At 45.0% G+C, this 22959-nt stretch overlaps 1 protein-coding gene across 27 annotated transcripts in view; it reads left to right on the top strand.

Annotated features, from left to right (window-relative positions):
• Window positions 1–22959, top strand: part of ank2b (ankyrin 2b, neuronal) — a 1300297-nt gene that overhangs the window by 777312 nt on the left and 500026 nt on the right. For all 27 annotated transcript variants that reach the window (XM_072495860.1, XM_072495874.1, XM_072495872.1 and 24 more), the window contains one exon: window positions 11404–11505. In XM_072495860.1, the coding sequence (XP_072351961.1) occupies window positions 11404–11505 (102 nt within the window). The remainder of the gene's footprint in view (window positions 1–11403; window positions 11506–22959) is intronic.

The following is a 22959-nucleotide window of genomic DNA, read 5'->3' as shown; positions in this document are numbered from 1 at the left end:
TTTGAATATTTTTTTACATGTTGACAAATTTATTTTTGTAGATTGAAGGAGGATTTATAGATCTTTCAGGCTTCTGCCACTCACTAAGCAGACACAATAAGCTGAATGAGCCACATAAAACAGCAATACTGTGACCGATTATGGGCAGCACGGTAGCATTGTGGATAGCACAATTGCTTCACAGCTCCAGGATCCCAGGTTCGATTCTGGCTTGGGTCACTGTCTGTGCGGAGTCTGCACATCCTCCCGTGTGTCCGTGGGTTTCCTCCGGATGCTCCGGTTTCCTCCCACAGTCCAAAGATGTGCAGGTTAGGTGGATTGGCCATGATAAATTGCCCTTAGTGTCCAAAATTGCCCTTAGTGTTGGGTGGGGTTACTGGGTTGTGGGGATAGGGTGGAGGTGTTGACCTTGGGTAGAGTGCTCTTTCCAAGAGCCGGTGCAGACTCGATGGGCCGAATGGCCTCCTTCTGCACTGTAAATTCTGTGACTCTATTATCATATTGTGGTATTTTGAACTGTCATGAAATGTGACTCGGGATATTGTGCAGATCAGACTGTTGTGACAGCACATTGTGACATAAAATCCCATGACATTTTAGTTGGAAGGTCACATTGACCTTATGTGAAATTGTTTTCTGTTGCTCATGGTTTCATTAACTAATTCATTGCATAGCAAGGCGTGGTTTATTTACAGTCAAGTCAGCAACATTTGAGACATTTGCCAACTTTTATCGAAAACCAGTTTATAAACAAATTTATTTTATGATTTCCACAGAGATGAATAATTTTACAAAGAAAGGAATCCCTGTGATGCCAATGGACGAGATTTCAACTTTAAAATGATTTTACTGTAACAAACCAACTGAAATCAACATAATTCAAACATTAATTAACAGGCAAATTATATCCCAAATATAAAGGTAAATTTCACTTTGAATAGTCGATACAACAAAGATCTGCCTCAGGTAGTTACAAGCACTCGCACCACTTGCCACACCAATGTGACACCACCTGCAATCTCAGTCTTTCCAGCTTGGGTAGAATATCTCACATCCCACTCAATGGATTCGGCACACAAATCATTTTCATCAGCCATATTCCATCCAAAATTCCTGGATGCATTCGACACTCTAACAGCACACCACTGCAGAACCTCCTTAACTAGGTTGACAATAGTCTAGACGACACAGAATCCACAGAGACTCCCTTCTCCATCCTTTAAACAATCTGGTTAGCTCTGGCAAAACCAAAAGAGCAACAATGGTGGTCTTGTCCAATCCACAGCTTCTGCTCTCCCTATATTCAGCTCACTGTTCTTTCCAACTGTATAGAACAGACAGTAAAATAGTCCTTGCTCTACTCTGTTTCTTCACCAGGATCTGTTTGGAACTGCAGCTTCTGCGAAACGCTGTAATTGGATCACCCAATTAGACATCTGTTTACCATATACTTTTTAATTTTCATCCCCTGAGAAACCTCAAGTCACATGGGCATTTATAGGAAATAAAATGTTTGCTAAGAAGTTCATTTACATCTTTTTCACAATACTATTCAGTTTCACTTCGGAGTTAGAAATTCCCAAAAGAAAATATATGCTTTTTCCTAAAGCATATGGGTCATCACAATTTCTCAAATAACTCATCTTTCTCTCCTGAAGATGAGAAAATATTCCTGTGTGTGTATGCACGGTTCTAGTGGCCCCTTTGAACATAGCCAAGCTTCATACATCAGCTTAGATAATGAGCTTCAATAGGCTATTCCACTATGGTGGGCTGATTAGTCAGCCCGATCCTGTTCTCACCCAGTGTCTGAGGGAGACAGAGATGGCAATAAAAACCAGGAACTATGGCCAATGTTTTTTGTGCCTTCATCCACGGGTACTGCGGCCACCTGTGTGATCACAACTACTTCTCTGGATGAAATTGATGAAATGGGCACAGGGCAAGAATTGAACCTGGGAAATTCTGGTCACCATGAGCTAGTGCTTCACCAGGGAACCAGGTTGTAACTTTATAGTGCTATGTCTTGCAACCCAGAGCCTCCTATTCAAGGCACCATTATTAAATGTTCTAAATGTCTGGCTTTTGAGTATACAAAAATAAGAAAATGATAGAGGTGTAAAGTTTAGCTTGTCCACTGACTCTTCCTCAACAACACCATGAGTATCATATTCCCAATATTCCCCCATTCATCAGCAGCCTTCTAGAAGAAGCAAATAACAAGACTAGGACAGGCTGAATAAGGAAATCCCACTTTGACCTCCCATGGCAATCAAAACTAGTTCATAAAACCTGGCTATGAGTTGAAAACTGACAGAAATTTCGATCTACCAAATACATCGGCCTGACCTCAGCTGTGCTGTCATGGGGAAATGTAATTTTTTTACTTGGAAGCATGACCTGGAAAGTAGAACCATATTTTTTTCTCAGGGCCTACTTATCAGCAGGAGAGTGGTTGAGCAGTCCATCCTCTGTCAAATAATGCTACATGTGATATGGATACTCAAAAAGGGAGAATTCTTCCTCTACTGCTTTGATGGCCATCATTCGTGTAGGTGCAGCTGCAGCAGCCCTGATTTTAAGTCACGTAAGATGGAAGGGATAGTGGCAGGGATAGGACCAAAGTGCTCACATTGGACCATCATGAGGCTTAGGCTAATTTAACTCCTGGGCCCCTCTGGCACTCTTGAGTTCTGAAACCTTTGAGAATGAAGACTTGGCTGCTAGGCAATTGTAATCAGGGTAATCTCTGGAAACGTTTTGCATATGGCCCACTGCCGGACTATGAGTTATCTTCATTGTTGGGTGTTTGTCTAGGCAAATGGAAATTGTTAGTGGTAATTTGCGGTCACACGTTGTCTCCTCAACACTGTGTCGGTGCAGCCAAAATGCAATCAGAAACTCGCAGCACAGGTCATGCTCAAGCAATGGTCCCTTTAAGTTACACACCACCATGTGTCAATTTAAAGGGACCATGCAATGCAAGATGCAGGCCACACACAACAAAGGAATGTTAATGGGTACATTGCTCCTGATCTCCTTCTTTAATGAAATGTCACTGCAAATAGGACATAATATGATTGGAATTTTCCAAGAAAGCATCCAATTTTATGAGTAATAAGATATTAACTTATTTTAATAAAGCTATTGAGTCTGCCTAAACAGTTTCCCCCAGAAAGATGAACCTCCTTCACATTTCTCTCTGCAGGTGCCAGCCTGGCTTCTTGTCTTTGAGTCAAAAAGTTGTACAGTTTAATTCCCACTGTAGAGAATTTAGTAAATAATTTTGGGCTGGTACTTTAGCCAAGCAGCGAGGAGTACTGCACTGTCAGAGGTACATCTTTTGGCTGGGACAATAAACAAAAACTCAGTTAGTCCCGTTAGGGTGGATATGATGGGTCCCTTGGCACTATTCAAAGAAAACAGAGGACTCTGTGCCACCATGTATCCCTCCAACCACACCTAAAAACATTACCATTGGATTTTGCTGTGTGCAAATTGATTATAATGATTCACAAATTAAGTCATCCATGGTTAATTTTAGTCCTAGATTCATCTCCACAAAGCCAATATAATATCTGTGATGAGAATAATCATCACTGTAGATTAGGCGATTATTGGTGTGACTGCGCGTAAAAGTATAGTTAATATATTTTATGTATTTTTAGTTTGACAGGCAGGGGAAATACACAAATAAACATGGATTATATAATGCACTTTCAGATAATATGCAGTAATATTTTGAACGTTGAAATTAATTCAGTTGAAGAGATTCTGTTGAAGAGAATGGTCTTTGAGACTACAGTGGTTACAGCTTATGGGATGAGTAAAATTAGGTTTCCATTGGTGCAGACTTTATGGGCAGGGAGAGTTACATGAACACTGCAATGCTGTAATATACAGCGCTGTGAGCTCAATTAGCTTGGTGACATACTATTGGACATGCAGCAATGTAACCCTTCAATACTCTTAACCCAGGAACAGATTAAAAAGAAAAAATAAATGCTGCCTTTTATTTCCTTATTTGCCTGATAAACATGGTTGGACAATATACAGAGATCTAACCGAGGTAGAAACTTCCTGATGTCCTTGCTGTATAAATGTGACCACGCCTTTGTCAATGCAGATTATGGATGGTGTCACTGTGCCACTGCATCATATGTAAAGCTGGAGCAGTGATTGACTAACAGGAGCTGCAGGGCATCATTACGTATTAATGCAGGCTACCACAGCTTCTCTCGGTGCACTGCAGCATTGCTGGACTTGCTTTTCTGTTGGAACTCAATTAAACAAAAGCAGCTGGAAAAAAATTACAACAGATAGCCACACTGGCCTGAGCAAACATTCTCTACATACATATCTGTTTTAAACCCATTTTTACATTATTCTGTAGGAGATATTGTTGAGGATGTGAAAACAATCTAACGAAGTATGTCACTGCAGTGCAGCATTTCTTTGAGCTGCTTCATTGGCAGAATTTGAGAGGCAGGGCTTTTGATCAGTTTTTTTCAACGTAACACTGTTTAAATCAAAACTGTCATCTTTTAGCTGATATGCCCAGTGCTGGAATATAAATCAATTACAAATTTTAAAGCTAAGTATTAAATAGTGTACCGTTATATATTGACACAGTCTCTGAACACCAACTTTCACTTGGACAATTGAGCTATTTATACGTTTGGCCATTATCTTCGATAGAGGTGTGGTCCTGAGGGGCTGGTATGTTCACAATATTTATTGCCACACCAACAATAGGGCGCACTTCAAGAATATTCTGGGGATTGAGAACTGAATCACGTGTGTTTTATCTCAGTCAGGACAGGCTCCTCCATATATCACACCCTGATCAAGCCAGATACTGCTCCATTATTGGCTGCAGGGAATTACAAGAAAGAAGCTTAGGCTGGAATTGCCCGGTTGGGTGGTATTGGGGAGATGATGCATGGCGATGACAGTTCCTGGAGAGGGAGAGTTGTGGGACAAGTCAATCTGTGCCACTCTTGAGCATTTCCCTCAATGCTGGCACAAGAGGATTTTCATAATGAGGCGGCTAGTGGGTGTCAGGAAATTTCCTGACTCGTCTGCCCGTCTTGAGAGAAAATGCCAGCAAACATGCGATTTCCGTTCCGGTGGCGTTGGGTGATAACAGGAGTTGGGCCCACTGCCCCCAGAAAGAGTTAGGAAATCGCACGGCCTGTCTGGGCGCTCAAGATTTTGTGTCATTTGTGATGAGACAAAACAAAGATCAACCCTGTAACCGTCATCCCTCACACCGCCTCACCGCCCCCTCCCCCCCTCCCTCCCAATCCAACCCCCACCAGCCCTCATATCCTCCATGTCAAGCTACATCCCTGTGCTATCCTGGCCGCTCATAACCTTACTGCAAAGCTAGACCCCTCCACACATCCACATGGTCTCTCAAACCTTAATACCAAGCTATGCCCCCCACACATACTCAAGTCCCCCTCATTGACCCATTGTACAGTCTGTACAGAACCAATGAATTCTGTAATAACAATGGTATGTGCAAAAAAGCTTTAAAAATGTAATTCATTCATAAATGTATACTTTCTAAAATGAACTGTTTTACTACAGCCTTATAAAAGTATTAATCACCCAGATCATTTAAAGTGTCAAAGCAGGAACATCAAACATTTGACATCTCTTGATCTTGTGTCAATAAACATTGTGCAGTTGACAGAATAGATCACAGAGCAAGAGCTGTCAATCAAGCAATGATTTCCCAGGGGTGCAGCTGTTTCAACAGACTAATGGATATCTGAGTGCGTCGCTGATGCCTGGCTTCTCAACAAGTGCTAAAAGACTTTGTCCTGACTTTACTGCATCTGCACAAATCAGGTGCTGCCAGGCATGAGCAGGCATGAGTGTACAAGCAGGCATTTCCCTTTGAATACAAATTGACTCACAGAATTGAGCAGAGATACAGACAGCCGGGCAAGCTGCTAGAAGAGGGAAGAGGAAGTAGAAGGGGAGGAGGAAGAAGTGGTTGGAATAACAGGCCAGGGTTTTCAGCGACATAGGGTGTTCTTGTTATATTTCTCTGATTGCTACAAAGAGAAAAGAAGTAGAGGTGCCAAGCTCTAAGTTCTTCAAAAACGCAGTGCAGGGTTTGTTAGGAGATGTTACCCTTTACAGTACAATATGGTGAACTGACGGCCCGTGAAACACTCTGCTGAAGTCACTTTAGGTCATGTGGTGTTCCATCAGCATACTGTAATAACTTGAATGCATAACACCTTTCCTTTTTTACTCCTTTAGTGCACATGACATTTTTTTCTTAATACTTCAACAACAGACCCAATTAAATATCAATTACATTACTTTACACCATTATGTTGTTTTGTACATATATACAATTAATAAGACAGTCTCTTAGGTGGACATCTGTTTCTTTTGTGTTGTACTCGACGTTCAGGAATCTGGCTGTCCGACACCTCTGAAGTTTCTCCCTGTTCTGTTGGTGGTACTTCCTGAGAATTTACCTCCATGTCCTTCTCCATTAGTGCTGAATATTCTTCAGGGACATAATCTGAAATTGTCTCTGTTTGGTCTCTGTTTAGATGTTTCGGTGCCCAGATATTCCAAGGGAAATATTTCTTGTGAAGTTTCGGCGATTTTACTTTGTGAAGCTAGTAGTTGGTCAGTATGATGTCACCAAACTCGCTCATCATCTGTCTGTATGGTATATGGTATTGGACCTGTCTTTGCTAGGATGACTGCAGATACCCATTCTTCACTCGTGGTATGGCTCCTTGCTAATACTCACTATCCTTGGGTGAAGAGACTACAAAATTGCTACAATTTTTATTGTGCACCGACAGTCACTAGGAACATGTGTCCTCAACTGGACCAGCATAGTCTCTGTGTATGCTCTGCCATGACAGTGTCGACCATTTCCACGGATGCAATGGTGGAGTGTTTCTTAGTTTTGCACAGGACTCTCATTGCCCCACTTTCGCTTCAATTTGAACATCTGGTCCGAGCCACCAAAAATAACTGCGCCCCAATTATTGCACCCTCGTCACACCAGGGTGTCCCTCATGATCAAGGATTTTGTTATGCAAGTGCGGAGAAACAATCGCTTTGATTCCCCGTAATAGAACCCCACTCTGGACTGTTAGCTCAAGCTTCCCATTATGTAAGGCTTGAGGTCTGGATTTTTACGATCTATATTTGTCATGTTTCCTTTTAGGACCATGACCATAACTTTACCCATCACGGGTCAGTTCTTGTATATCTCTGTGCTTGAGATGAAGTCACAGGTACGTTATCCACGTGTGAGAAATATAGGATGTTGACAAACTTTTCTTCTGGCGCTTGCTTGACTGGCAACGGCAATCCTGAAAAAACATGCAACAGTATTTGCATGTTGTTCTGATTTACAATACTGGATATCATAATCATGTGACAACAATATCAATGATCATCTCTAACCAATAAGCTGCTAAAGAAGGAATAACTTTATATGGCCCGAAGATTGCCGTCAAGGGCCGGTGATCTGTCAAAGGTGTAAAATGACATCCATAAAGGTAGTGATGAAACCTTCCTACACCGAATATAATGCTCAAAGCTTAATTTTCTAGCTGAGCATAACTTGTTTCTGTACTAGTAAGTGTTTGTGAAGTGAAGGCTATCGGTTGTTCCTCTCCTGATGGCATTATGTGTGAGATAACTGCACCGACGCCATAGGGTGATGCATCGCAAGCAAGTTGTAACCTCAGTTTGGGATTGTAGTGAACCAATAACTCTAACTTCTTTAAAGCTGTTTTTATCTCCTTATATTTTCACATTCTTTGGTCCAGTGCCATTCCTGTTTGGCAGATAATAAAGTGCGTAAAGAGTTCAATTGAGTTGATAATTTAGCGTAATAATTTAGCAGTCCCAAAAATCACCATCATATTTTGAGGACATGGTGCTTTTAAAATCTCAGCCATCTTTTTTGGTTCTTTATTCAAACCATATTTGCCAATGATCTGGACCCAGATAGTTGATGGATGTCTTGGAAAAGTCACATTTTTCTTAAGATTGTGATTTTGTAACCATTCCAGGGTAGCTCCAGGTTCTTCAATTGCTCTTGTTCACTTGAACCTGTGATGAGGATGTTATTTGGATAACATCGTACACTTAGCCCACTCAGAGTTTCCCCCATGGACCTCTTAAAAGAGCTGGTGCTGTGGTTATCCCAAATGGAAGTCTCCTGTAACAAAATAAACCTTTGTGTGTCACAATTGTAAGTAACACCTGCGATTTTGCAGCCACATTCATTTAAAAATCTGCCTGTGTTAGACTTATTTTACTGAATTTCTGACTTCCAGAAAATCTAATGAACAAGTCTTCAATCAGTGGCAGTGGATAGTAATCTGCACACAATATTGGTTAATTGTGGCTTTACAATCTCCACATGTCCTTACTGAAGCATCACGTTTCAACACAGGAACTATTGGTGCAGCCCAATCACTGGTAGTAACTGGTTCAAGACTCCTGTTTGAACTAGTCTTTCTAGTTATTCTTCAACTTTTGGCCTGATGGTGTATTGTACGGTTCTTGCTTTGAGACATTTTGATGCACTGTTTGGCTTAATCTTGAGTTGGCCTTCAACTCCTGTCTTTGAGCCCAATGAGTTTTCAAACACTTTTTTATACTTTTCCAGAAGTATGCCATTTTGTAGGTCATTCTATGAAGCAATCAGTTGATTCACGACTTCCCAGTTGAGTTTTATCTTATTCAACCGTGTTCTAACGCATGAAGCAGGAAGGTTTCCCTGGACAACTTGGGAACAATGGGTGGCACAGTGGTTAGCACTGCTGCCTTACCGCTCCAGGGACCTGGGTTCAATTCCAGTCTCGGGTGACTGTGTGGAGTGTTCTCTTTCTCCCTGTGTCTGTGTGGGTTTCCTCCGGGTGCTCCAGTTTCCTCCCACAGGTCCAAAGATGTGCAGGTTAGGTGGATTGGCCATGCTAAATTGCCCTTAGTGTCCAAAAGGTTAGGTGGGGTTACTTGGTTGGGGGAATAGGGTGCAGGCATCTGCTTAAGTAGGGTGCTCTGTCCAAGAACCCGTGCAGACTTGATGGGCTGAATGGCCTCCTTCCGCACTTTAGGGATTCTATGATTCTATCTTGGAGAAGCAGCACCGCTGTTTGGCCACTAACTTCCACTTTCACCACAATGCATCATTTTAGCAGTACAATCTCATTTGTGTATGTCCTTAGGATGACATTTGATGGTTGTAATGGCAGATGTTTTAGATTCTGATTGTATATTGTCTCAATGTATTACTTGAATACAAAACAGTTCTCCTATCAGAACTTCAGGGAGGGCTATGTGTGAGATGTCTGCACTTCAGTAAGAACAATCCTCATTTGATCCTGCTGCAGCAACAATTGCAAGCTTAGAGCAGTGCAAGGACCCTACATTTAAGTAGCTGTGAAAGTAACTGTGGCCATTACATTTTATAGGGCAAGCTCTTTCAGGTGCAGCTGAAGGTATTTGCAACATCTCCCAGTTTGCCTTCCACTGTTATGTGGGAGGTCATTGAGAATTTCTTTTCGAAGAGAGCTGAATACATTTTATTCCATGTGGCTGGAGAGAAGCAAATGGAGTGAGCACACTTGTTCTCTAGAATTAAAGGATTTCCAAGGTGCAGAGTACGATTGACTGCACACACATTGCTTTGCAGGCGCTGCATGCCAACTTGACCCTGTATCAGAAAGGAAAGGGCTTCTGCTCCCTCAATGTGCAGCTGGTGTGTGACACTAGTCAAGATACATTCACTAGTTTTGTCCATTCGTATGAGGTCATTTAACTTTTTACAGGATTCTACCCAGGTCCTCGGGACTTCACGCCTGGCATCAACTGTGATGGTTATCTGGTCTCACTTCCTCCTAGCCACCTGAATCTCCTTTTAACTCAGCCACCAAGGCCTTCATTAAGTGTCTGAGAACCTTGAAGCAAGCTGTCTCCTGAGGTGATTCCTTTATTGAATCGTTTTCATCATCAGAACAACTTATACAAGGACATCCACCACTGGCTCCAGGCACAATGCTTTTCTTCTTGCGGGATGCAGGCTGGCTTTAAGTGGTGTAGGCTGGTTTTTAAATTCCGCCTACTTCTCACGATTTTGTCCCCCCTTGCTGATGCTTGTAGCTGCTGAACAATGTGTTCGGTTCTGGCTGCTCACTACAATCGTAGCAATGTCACAAAATTGGCAGGCTGCCGGTGTCACATTGCACAAGCATGGGGTAATCTCACATCATGAGGCCTACACTCATTTCTGGGTGCCGTCCAATTTAGCCTCTACTCGGGAATGAATTCTATAACCAAATGAAAGCCACGAGATACAGACATTGAAAATCTGCAATTAAAACAGAAATTTTTGGAAACCTACAGGAAGCATGTTAGCATATAAAGAAAAACAGAGGAGTTATGATGAAACCTGTGCACAATTTTTCTTTTCGTATGCTGATTTGTTTGTGGTGTACTTTCACCACGTGCTCTTTCTGAGTCACCACACTTTCACCACATGCTCTTTCTGATAGAATCACAAATCGAATTTATGAAATGAAGCAACTACGAATAGTTTCCACGTGAGTTTTGACTGCCTTTGTTCGAAAAATCAGTCTGTGCTGAAAGAATTTGATTATTCTGACTTGCCAAGACATTATTCAATCACTAGTTCTACCCTTCATATTTTATTTGTTCTTTCTAGCACTCTTTATGTTTATCAGGTCATTTCTGCTGCACTGTAAATGAAGGGCACATAATTTGGATAGGCTTTATTATAATCAGACTGGAGTGAAATCAATCCACAGCAACTTTTTATCCAATCCAAGATGGCTAATAATTCAGCGTGGCATGACCAAATACATAAAACCTGAATTAAGTATTTCATTGATCTCGTTGAAGAAATAATTTGTAGTTTTAAAATGTCAAGAAATGAAATGACAGATAAAACAAATATTGAATATAACCAGCCTCAGGCCGGCAGTGGTTTCCTTGGCTTGCCGAATGAAGACTGCACACTCGTTTATTTCCAAGCAAAATAATATTTACTACTGGGGCAGCATGGTGGCGCAGTGGGTTAGCCCTGATGCCTCACGGCGCCGAGTCCCAGGTTCGATTCCGGCTCTGGGTCACTGTCCGTGTGGAGTTTGCACATTCTCCCCGTGTTTGTGAGGGTTTCACCCCCACAACCCAAAGATGTGCAGGCTAGGTGGATTGGCCACGCTAAATTGCCCCTTAATTGGAAAAAAAAATGAATTGGGTACTCTAAATTTAAAAATAATAATAATATTTACTACTGACCATCTGCAAATCCCTTTTACTGTGCATGTTGCTTTAGTGGAGCGAAACGCATCGCTAATTGATGGTGCTTCTCTTTTGCAGTCTGACAGCAATGCAAGCTTCCTCCGTGCTGCCAGGGCAGGAAATCTGGATAAAGTGCTCGAGTACCTCAAAGGAGGGATAGATATCAACACATCGAATCAGGTATGCACAGTTTTTAGCATTTGGAAATAATTCCTTGTTGAAAATTTTTATGACTTTCGTTAAATACTGTCAGGAATTTGCTTCTGCTCTGCTGTCAGTACTTTGCTGGAACTGTCATGGAAATCCAACATTACTTTTGCATAAGTGGAGCTTCTACTACGTCCTAGTAAAGTTAGGTCAGCGAGCAGGAACGTTACCAAGAAATTTACAGGCATGATCACCTTTACGTTTTAAAATAAATTTAGAGTACCCAATTATTTTTTCCAATTAAGGGGCAATTTAGCGTGGCCAATCCACCTAACTTACACATCTTTGGGTTGTGGGGGTGTAACCCACGCAGACACGGGGAGAACGTGCAAACTCCACACAGACAGTGACCCAGGGCCGTGATTCGAACCCGGGTCCTCAGCACCGTAGGCAGCAATGCTAACCACTGTGCCACCATCCTGCCCTATGATCACCTTTACAATGAGTAACTCAACATCGGCCTCCTTGACTTGTCCATATTTCGTTGTGTCAGATTTTACAGTCAGTGTAGAAGGTGGAGTGATGGCAGCAGGCTCTCCAAAGTACATCCAATCATTGGCAATGTTTAGCTGCTGACTGCAAAGTTTTTAGCATCCTGGCAATACTTCACATTTCTTCTGGGATCTTCCGATCCCAGCTGAAAGGAGTATTAGGCAGCACACGGCCTCCCAGGAACTTCTCGTGATCATAGCAGTCGTGGAATGAGAGAATACGCCCCCTTTTTACGACAGTGGCTGAATATTTAGATATTTTTTAAGATCCAAGTCTTTTAATGAATGGATGCACATTCGTGAAGGGGTGACTATGAATGAATGAATGAGTGGGAGAGTGGGTGAGGTGAATGAGTTGAGGGGTGCAGACTTGAGTGGTGTGGTTGATGGGTAGTTACCTCAGGTTGGGGAGGTGTCTTATGGTTGTGGGAGTAGTCGGGCTGCGCTGGCAGTCTGGTCAGAGAGGTAGTCGGGGAAATAGTTGGAGTGTGTAGTTAGGTGAGTGGCGGTGGTCAGGTAGTTGGGGCAGGGGTGGTGATGGTCAGGAGAAATCAGATTGGGCCAGGGGTAGTCGGGTTGGTGAGGTAGACGGAGGATGTAGTTGGGTGAGTGGGGTGGTCAGGTCATCTGGGGGGGGGGGTCTGTGTAGTCAGGTGGTCAGGCAGGTTGTTGGGTGGGCAATCAGGTGGTTCGGGGTGCAGTTGGGTGGTGTAGGGGTAGTCGGGTGATTGGGGACACTAAAAATGTTGTTGGGAGGAGTCAGAGGTAATTTGGTGGTGGGGAGGGTGGTGGGTCATCAGCAGGATAATCATATGGTCGGGAGGGCAATCGGATGGTGGGGAGGAGACGATTGAGGGAATCAGTTGTGAAGTTACCCAGGTATTAGACCAGGTTTTAGATTGGCTCACATTTCCTGGGTTGGTATCCAGGTAAATTCCACAAATCCATGTCTAAGTCTCAACCCTGAGTTCAGTGTTGAAGACATTCACAGAGGGCAGCAGGGAATAAGCCCATCGGAAGTTTAAGCTTCCATAGCATCCTGACCTGAATTTCCCGCAGTACATTCCATCTCTTGCAATCCAAAGACGGGAAGATTTGGGGGCTCATGATTAATCATTTAACAGAACTCCATGATTGTAAAATATTTTTTTCATTGCCAGGTCTAGTTGTTCATCAAACTTTGTTAATTGCATTGTTGTTTAAAAACCTTAGTTACGGCTCATTGAACAAGGTGTAACTTTTTAAAGGAGTTTCAAGTGGCGATGTGGGAGTGGGAGAGTTTCGATGATTGCTGGTTCTAGGGCATAATGGGGGTACACACAACACAGCCTGTGTTTGAAACCGAGTTCCAGACTGAAACTTCAGGATTTCCGTGCTAATCTGCAACTGTGCGACATCGTGAAGTTGCAGTCGAAGGGGTAATGAGGATGAATGCTAACTTTTTGGTGTCAACACTCCCTGCCCAACACAAAATCCAGTACAATCTTTCATTAACCATGCAAGCTTTGTTGTCCCCACTGTGCTGTTACACCTATGGTGTCATGTTTTAGTTCATCTCATCACAAAATTAACATGAGAACTTTCACTGGAGAGATAGATAGTAACTGCTATTAAAATCAGAGAAAAAGTGATACATTATTTCTTCTAAAGTGGAGGGAATTAATTGATTGTGTTGTATGCATCTTTTATATTAATTTTGACATTTTGTATTCTATTTTTGGTGTTGCAGTTAACTACATTTTTTTACAAGCTCAACAGCAGTCAGGAAAGTTGGAGACGCCAAATTTGCATTATATCATTATGTACTATTGCATAGATACATAAATAGAGTACAATTAGATAGATTGTATAAATCGTAAACTGGTATGAAAATGCTAATGTAAAAATAGATCTCTCTGTTGACACCTATCAATTAAAACTATTTCAATTTAAAAACATTCTCTTATTTATTGAAATAAAAGCAAAATGCTGCAGATGCTGGAAATTTGAATAGGCACAAAATGTTCCAGCATTTTCTATTTTAATCTCTTACTTACTGAACAGAGTAATTGTAATGTTACCCATGAGCATCAAGTACCTTGCATGCCCCATGTGCTGCTTCATAGTTTCATAGAATTTACAGTGCAGAAGGAGGCCATTCGGCCCATCGAGTCTGCACCGGCTCCTGGAAAGAGCACCATACCCAAGGTCAACACCTCCACCGTATCCCCATAACCCAGTAACCCCACCCAACACTAAGGGTAATTTTGAACACTAAGGGCAATTTATCATGGCCAATCCACCCAACCCGCACATCTTTGGACTGTGGGAGGAAACCGGAGCACCCGGAGGAAACCCACGCACACACTGGGAGGATGTGCAGACTCCGCACAGACAGTGACCCAAGCCGGAATCGAACCTGGGACCCTGGAGCTGTGAAGCAATTGTGCTATCCACAAGGCTACCGTGCTGCTGGGGACTCTTGACTTGCATTGTGGGCCCTGGCCCTAATTCTTTGCTGTAAGCATGAGCACCCCAGCCTCAATCTTATTAGGACTTGATGTGTGATTCTTGGAATTAATGACAGATGACCTCACTGAGAATAGACAATGTGCTGAAATATGCCTTACCTTTTTGGAGGAACCTGGCAGTTCCTCGCCGAATAGTCTGCTTTATAATTGCTGGCGAACTTAGTAACTCAATCTAAATTTTCCTGTATGGTTGCAAAGAAGGGTGTCATGATTTGACTCTAATATTTCTTGGTGTCAAAATTCAAATTTGCAGTAAGACATTTGTCCCCTGGAAACTGAGAAAACCAGGCATTCCGAATGTTTAAACTAATGTCTAGAAAATAATCAAGACAGTAAAAATGTGACTACATCTAATTCAGACTTCCTGCAGCTACACTTGGACAGCATCCAGACTTGTGCTGATTAGTGGCAAGTAACATTCACACCTCCAGGCATTAACCAGCTTCAACAACAAGGGGAAAGGGGACTAATTTTCCCAGATCCTTGGAGATGGAGGTGGTTAGGAGGCGGGTGTCATAATGTACATCTATGTATACAATGGAGTGCAGACAGGCAGTGATTGACACACAGGATGACCAGTAAGAGCACAGAACAGAGCAGCCAATCACCAGACAGGACACGACCACAATAAAGCCAGAGGGCACCAGTTTTCCTGCTCTCTTGGGACCCAGCCTCTGAGACAGTCAGAGTTAGTCAGAGCTGGCCAGTGCAAACACCATGTGGTAGCTAGTAAGTCTGGTTAGGCTAGTATCAGGTCTCCAGTCAAGTCAGCATAGTGTCAACCCACAGTTGAACATGTATAATAGTTTAGATGTTAAATAAAATCATGTTGCATCTTATCAAGTGTTGGAGGTCTGTCTCTCGCTACACTGCATCAAGTGCAGTCCACATCGACCCAGCCTACCCAACACATCATGGTACCAGTGAGTGATGCTGAAAATTGACGGACCTACCTTGAGTGAATCAGCGTTGAACAGCAAACAGACACCCGGTGACATGGAAAACGTCCGCCCTCCTCCGCAGCTCCGCATCGCCGGCAACCTCGGTGCAAATTGGAAGATCTTCAAACAAAAGTTCCAACTCTATCTAAAAACCACCGACCTCGAGGCCGCATCGGACGCCAGGAAGATCGCACTATTCATCTCCACAGCCGGGGACCACGCCATCCACATCTACAACTCCCTTACATTTGCTGAAGGTGAAGACAAGACAAAATTTAAAACAGTCCTACTGAAGTTCGACAGCCACTGCGACATTGAGGTGAATGAGAGCTTTGAACGGTACGTTTTCCAGCAGAGGCTTCAGGGTAAGGATGAACCTTTTCAATCCTTTCTGACCTATCTCCGCATCCTCGCGCAGTCATGTAACTATGGCTCGACCACTGATTCCATGATCCAGGATCAGATCGTTTTCGGGGTCCACTCCGATTCCCTTCGCCAGCAGCTCCTGAAAGTCAAGCAGCTCGCCCTCACCATCGCCATCGAAACGTGCGTTCTCCACGAACATGCTAAAAATCGGTACTCCCACATCAGGGCGGCAGAAACGGCAAAGCTAACCTCCCACGAGGCGGAACGGGTGCAGGTCATCGCACAAAGGCTTAAGTATCGACGAGAGTGACCATTCTGCGCGCTTTTCCCGGGCCCCTGCGCATGTGCGCCACGACCGAGGGGACGGCAAGACTGACGACCAGACTGCTCAGATGGGTACATCGTTCGACCACATTGCACATGCGCGATGGCACACGGGACGTGCTGACGTTGGCGTCATGATGTGTCCGAATTGTGGCTCCGCCCATTTAAAGCGGCAATGTCCGGCAAAATCATGACGGTGTCTACAGTGTGGCAAGCTTGGCCACTATGCAGCCCTTTGCAGATCTGCTCCACTGCCCAGCATCCAGTGATCCCAGCCGCGGTGCAGAAGTATTCGTTCAATACAGCAGGCCATGCCAGACTCCGACCCCGACAGCCCAACAGACCCTGATGCTGCGTGTCTCAGATCTCCATACTGGGTGGGCATCATTACGAAGCATGCGCTGCCTTTCTCCAAGACAGCGACGCACCTCCCAATCCTCAGCCTGGATCCCGATGACGAGTGGTGTGCTGTCCTCACAGTCAACAAGGCTCGCATCCGGTTCAAACTGGACACCGGCGCATCAGCGAGCCTCATCGCCAAATGCGATCTCAACACCATCCGCGTCAGACCAAGCATTCTTCCACCAGCCTGCCAGCTCCTTGCCTACAATGGCAATGCCATAGCTGCCAGTGGCTCATGCCAACTCGGAGTTTCCAATAAGTCATTTAAAGCAACACTGATTTGAGATCATGGGACCTGACAGAGCTTCCCTGCTTGGTGCTCGGGCCTGCAAACTCCTGAACTTGGTTCAGCGAGTCCACACCATGTCCTCTCACAGGCGACGGCCTCACCTGATGAGAACTTCCAGGCTGAAATTGATGACATCATCACGCAGTACCACAGCGTGTTCGACGGAATGGGCACACTCCCATACCGATACAAAATCCTGCTCAAACCAAACGCCACCCCTGTTATCCATGCACCACGTCGGGTGCTGGCACCCTCAAGGACCACCTCAAGCAGCAGTTACAGGACCTCCAGGACCAGGGCATCATATCAAAGGTCACAGAACCCACAGGCTGGGTCAGCTCCATGGTCTGCGTCAAGAAGCCATCAGGGGAGCTTTGAATCTGCATCGTCCCCAAGGATTTAAACCGCAACATCATGAGGGAACATTACCCGATACCAAAACGAGAGGAGTTGACCAGTGAGATGGCTCATGCCAAACTCTTTATGAAGCTGGACGTCTCCAAGGGGTTCTGGCAAATATAGCTGGATGCATCCAGTCGCAAACTGTGCACATTCAATACTCCAGTCGGCCACGGCAACCGGATGCCTTTTGGCATCATCTCTGCCTCAGAGGTATTTCACCGCATCATGGAACAAATGATGGAGGGTATCGAGGGGGAGCGCGTGTATGTTGACGATGTCATAATCTGGTCCACAACTCCTCAAGAACACATCGATCGCCTCAAGCAGGTATTCCACAGAATCCATGATCATGGCCTCCGACTCAACAGAGCCAAGTGCTCGTTCGGTAAATCAGAAATCAAATTCCTTGGTGACCACATCTCGCAGCAAGGCATGCAGCCAGATGCTGACAAGGTCTCGGCGATCAACGCGATGAAGACCCCAGAGGACAAGAAGGCGGTCCTCCGCTTTCTAGGGATGGTCAACTTCCTCAAGTTCATTCCCAACATGGCAGCACATACAACAGCCCTCCGCCATCTCGTCAAAAAGTTGACGGAATTCCAGTGGCTGCCCGCTCATGAGAACGAATGGTGTGAGCTGAGGGCAAAACTCACCACAGCCCCGGTTCTGGCGTTCTTCGACCTTACCAAAGAGACCAAAATATCCACGGACGCGAGCCAGGACGGTATTGGAGCGGTGCTCTTCCAACGGGATGACTCCTCCTCATGGGCCCCAGTTGCATATGCCTCCAGAGCCATGACGCCCACTGAGCAACGGTATGCTCAGATCGAGAAGGAATGCCTGGGCCTCCTAACGGAATTCGACAAATTTCACGACTATGTGTATGGCCTTCCAAAATTCACGGTTGAGATGGACCACAGGCCACTAGTCCACATAATCCAGAAGGATTTGAATGACATGATGCCTCGGTTACAACAAATCCTTCTCAAGCTACGCCGCTATGACTTTGAACTTGTCTACACGCCAGGCAAAGAGCTCATTGTTGCAGATGCCCTTTCCAGGTCTATCACCACACCGTGTGAACAAACTGACTTTGTCTGCCAAATCGATGCGCAGGTACAATTGTGTGCCTCCAACCTTCCGGCCACTGATGAGAGGGTCATCCAAATTCGTGAGGAAATGGCCAAGGATCCTCTGCTACAGCGTGTGATGCAGCACCTCACGAATGGCTGGCAGAAGGGACAGTGTCTCCAGTTTTACAACGTTAAGGACGACCTGACGGTGGTGGATGGCATCCTCATGAAGCTCGATAAGATTGTGATTCCGCAGAGCATGCGAGCTATGGTTCTCGGCCAACTCCATGAGGGTCACCTGGGGGTCGAGAAATGTCGACGCAGAACTCGAGAGGCAGTCTATTGGCCGGGCATCAGCCAGGACGTTGCCAACACGCTCCTCAACTGCCCACATGTCAGAAATTGCAGCCAGCTCAACCCAAAGAAACTCTGCAGCAACATGAGTTAATGACCTCCCCATGGTCCAAAGTCGGTGTCGACCTTTTCCATGCCAAGGTCGACCATGTCCTCCTGGTCGACTACTTCTCCAGTTACCCTGAAGTGGTGAAACTGTCCGACCTCACGTCGAAGGCGGTGATTAAAGCATGCAAAGAAACATTTGCCAGGCATGGGATACCGTTCACGGTGATGAGTGACAACAGCCCCTGTTTTTACAGCCAGGAATGGTCTGATTTTGCCCGCCTATACAACTTTTGTCATGTAACCTCCAGCCCCTACTACTCGCAGTCAAACGGGAAGGCCGAAAAAGGGGTCCATATCGTCAAGAGATTACTATGCAAGGCTGCAGACTCAGGCTCCGACTTCAACCTGGCGATGCTGGCATACAGAGCATCCCCGCTGTCCACTGGGCTGTCTCCCGCGCAGATGCTCATGAATCGCGGTTCCAGCCATCCATGTTCCAGACCTTGACCACCTCACGGTCATACAAAAGATGCAGCAGTCTCGGGCCCAACAGAAATCAGCATACGACGCTCATGCCACGGATTTCCCCGAGCTGGTCCCAACTGATCGTGTTTGTGTGCAGTTGCCTGACGGCGGCTGGTCCACCACAGCTGTGGTGGTCAAGCAAGTGGCCCCGAGATCATTCCTCGTCCGCATGGCTGATGGCTCCTTCCTACGACGCAACCGACGGGCGCTGCGCAGAGTTGCACGCCCGCCACCTAACCATGCTGTCCCGCCTCACATAATGCTTCCTCTGGACGTGCCCTACCACGAGGCCACCGATCTACCAGCAATCCTGCCGACCTCTACGACTACCGCATTGGCGGCGGTCCCGCCTATCCAAGTGCAGGCGGCCCCTGATCCACCCTTGAGGCGGTCAACCGGAATTTGTCGCCCGCCGCAGAGACTAAACTTATAGACTGAACTTTTGCACAACTGTGTAACCTTGTCTTTTTGACCTCTGTAAATATCGTTGTTGCCGTTTCATCTGCCCTATATCTGCACTAGCGGCACCTTCCTGTGTACATAAGGTCATTTTAGCACATTCTGTATATAATCACACACATGTACACATCCACACGCACATGCACCTTAATATTTATTATCTCAACCCACACACAATACAGAACAAAAAAAAGGGGGGGGAAGATGTCATAATATACACCTATGTATACAATGGAGTGCAGACAGGCAGTGATTGACACACAGGATGACCAGTAAGCACACAGAACAGGGCAGCCAATCACCAGACAGGACACGACCACTATAAAGCCAGAGGGCACCAGTTTTCCCGCTCTCTCGGGACCCAGCCTCTGAGACAGTCAGAGTTAGTGAGCTGGCCAGTGCAAACACCATGTGGTAGCTAGTAAGTCTGGTTAGGCTAGTATCAGGTCTCCAGTCAAGTCAGCATAACGTCAACCCACAGTTGAACGTGTATAATAGTTTAGATGTTAAATAAAATCGTGTTGCATCTTATCAAGTGTTGGAGGTCTGTCTCTCGCTGCACTGCATCAAGTGCAGTCCACATCGACCCAGCCTACCCAACACATCAGCGGGTATACTTGTTGGGCTCATTCGCTGATTAGTTCCAATTTCCAGCTGCTTTTCCCAGGAGTGGGTTGGGTCCGATGGCAAGACCTAGCACTTCAGTGGCGGGATGGCAATTAAGGTAGTTAAGGGATCCATTTTCTGCAATTTTCCTTGCATTAGGCAACTTTTCCAAAGTCTCAATGACCCATACTGTCTCAGCAGTTCAGCAACTCATAGCAGGCAGCTGCACAGTGGGAAGTCGAAGCTATGCGAGATTATAAAGATTTTTAATGTTTGCAGGCAAGATCATAGAATCATAGAAGGAGGCCATTCGGCCCATCGAGTCTGCACCAATTCTTTGAAAGAGCACCCCATTTAAGCCCACACTTCTAACCTATCCCCGTAACCCCACCTAACCTTTTGGACTCTAAGGGCAATTTAGCATGGCCAATCCACCTAACCTACACATCTTTGGGCTGTGGGAGCAAACCGGAGCACCTTGGATATGGCCACACTGATGAATTCCCATTTTGGAGACATGCCACAGTGTGAGGATTTCCTGCAAACCGATGCATCAGATAGTGCTGGGACTAATGTGGTGCCAACTCCTTCCCTTATAATAGTGGTGCCTCCATTATGCCCTTACAGTTCCTACGGCTTGCTCCACGGCAGCTTCTCACTGATGACATAATGCAGGCTGCCAGCAATGGGCTTCACTGTTTCCAGCACCCACCTCCAGAAACCTTCTGGCCTCTCTAATTGGATGCCAATTCCAGAAGAGGGTTCTCAATTGACCATCTCGCATCAGATCAGCCAGCTGCAAGCAGGGTCTGGAGCCAAAAATGGCCCTGACCGCTGATAGTTTCAAGAAGATTCAGCCCAAAGTGTTGAACCACCTCTCTTGACTTTCACTGATAATACCATCGTTGAAATCCCCACCCATAAAACTTTCAAATTGTCACCATTAACCAGAATCTGAACTGGGCAACCACATAAAAGCTGGAAGTACACGGACAGGGCAAGAGGCTGGATCCTGTGTGGCACCTGCCTCACCTTGTGTCTTCCCCATAAGCTTCTCCCGTTAGGTATAAGCCTCAAGTGTGATCAAATACTCTCCACTTGAGTGTTAATTCAGCTGCACCCATCAGTCATGAAGCTTGATATTTTTCAGAATAAAATAGTCTCTTTGACTGGTATCCCATCCACCATCTTTAAACATCCACTGCACCCTCACTGGCGCATCGTGTCCGCACAGTGTCCAATCTACATTATTTACTGAGGCAACTCGCCAAGGCTTCTCCAACAGAACCTACAGACTTTGCCACTTAGATTAGACCAGAGCAGCAGGCAGGTGGGCATCCATCTACTTTCAACTTCCTGTCCATGTCAGATACCATTCTGACTTAGACATAAAGCACTGTGCCTAAACGCACAGTGTACCTTAACAGCATGGATTGCAAGAAGGTGGCTCATCGACACCTTCTCAAAACCAATTATGGGCAATAAATGCTGCCCAAATCCTAATAATGATTTATTTTAACTGGTTGCCCTGTGCCACTGTAACTGGACTAGATAGGCTGTAGTTACATATAAAGACTGAGTTCTTTGCACGCAGCATGTCAGTTTTACTTTCTATCTTAATTTCTATGTTAAAAAAACCACAATTTTGCTCTGGTTTTACTTGCCACCAGTTTAATAGACTTAAAGAAAATGTTTTTATTGATTTTCATATTTTATGGTTCATAGTTCTGCCATTACTGACAAAGTCAAAGTTTGTACATTTACATAGTTCCTTTTGGGGGTCTCATGTTTTTTTTAACATGTTTTTATTAAATTATACAAAATTACAAAACATACTAACAAATACCTTTAACCAAAACCAACCCCATAAAAGTTTCCCCCACCTCCTCCCACAACTTTACAACTCACGAAACAACAGAAAACGAGAAAAAGAAACCCTCCCCGCTACACAGCGCTTCCCTCCCCCCAACAGCTAACAGTGACCACTTCTCTGAAATACAATATAACGGCCGCCATCTCCAGTAGAACCCTTCAATCGATCCCCTCATGGTCTATTTGACCTTCTTGAGGTGCAAAACCCCCAACTTAGAACAGGACCAAAACATATGTGTGTGTTGTGTGGGCCCGCCCCCTCGAGCAGCACTTGCATCTATCCTCCACCTTCTCAAAAAAATGTCGCCTTCGTGAGATGCGCTCAAAACACTACCTTTAGCTAGAGTCTTGCACACGGCGACATAGCATTCACCCTCTGCAGCCACTCACTCCACACCACCTCCTCCAGTATTGGTCCCAACTCCTCCACCCATTTAGCTTTCACCCTTTCCTAACAAACTCTACTCTTCCACTGCAATCCGCTCATACATGCTGGACGCACTGTCCTCCTCTGACCCCAGACAGGAGAAATTCCGGTTCAATAAGGAAGATGGCGGCACCACCGGAAAATGCGAAAAAAACTCTTTTCAAAGCTCCGCCCTTGGAGGTACCTAAACATGTCCAAGTCTAACAGCCTAAATTCCTCCTTCAGCTCCTCCAGGCTGGCAAACGCCCCTCCAAAAATGAATCCCCCACTCTCTTCAGCCCTTTTTTCCTCCATGCTCAAAATGTGGCATCCAACCTTGCCGGCTCAAACAGCTGGTT

Source organism: Scyliorhinus torazame, chromosome 3 (assembly GCF_047496885.1).
Source record: "Scyliorhinus torazame isolate Kashiwa2021f chromosome 3, sScyTor2.1, whole genome shotgun sequence".
Classification (NCBI taxonomy): Eukaryota; Metazoa; Chordata; class Chondrichthyes; order Carcharhiniformes; family Scyliorhinidae; genus Scyliorhinus; species Scyliorhinus torazame.
This window is presented reverse-complemented; position numbering and strand designations above follow the sequence as displayed.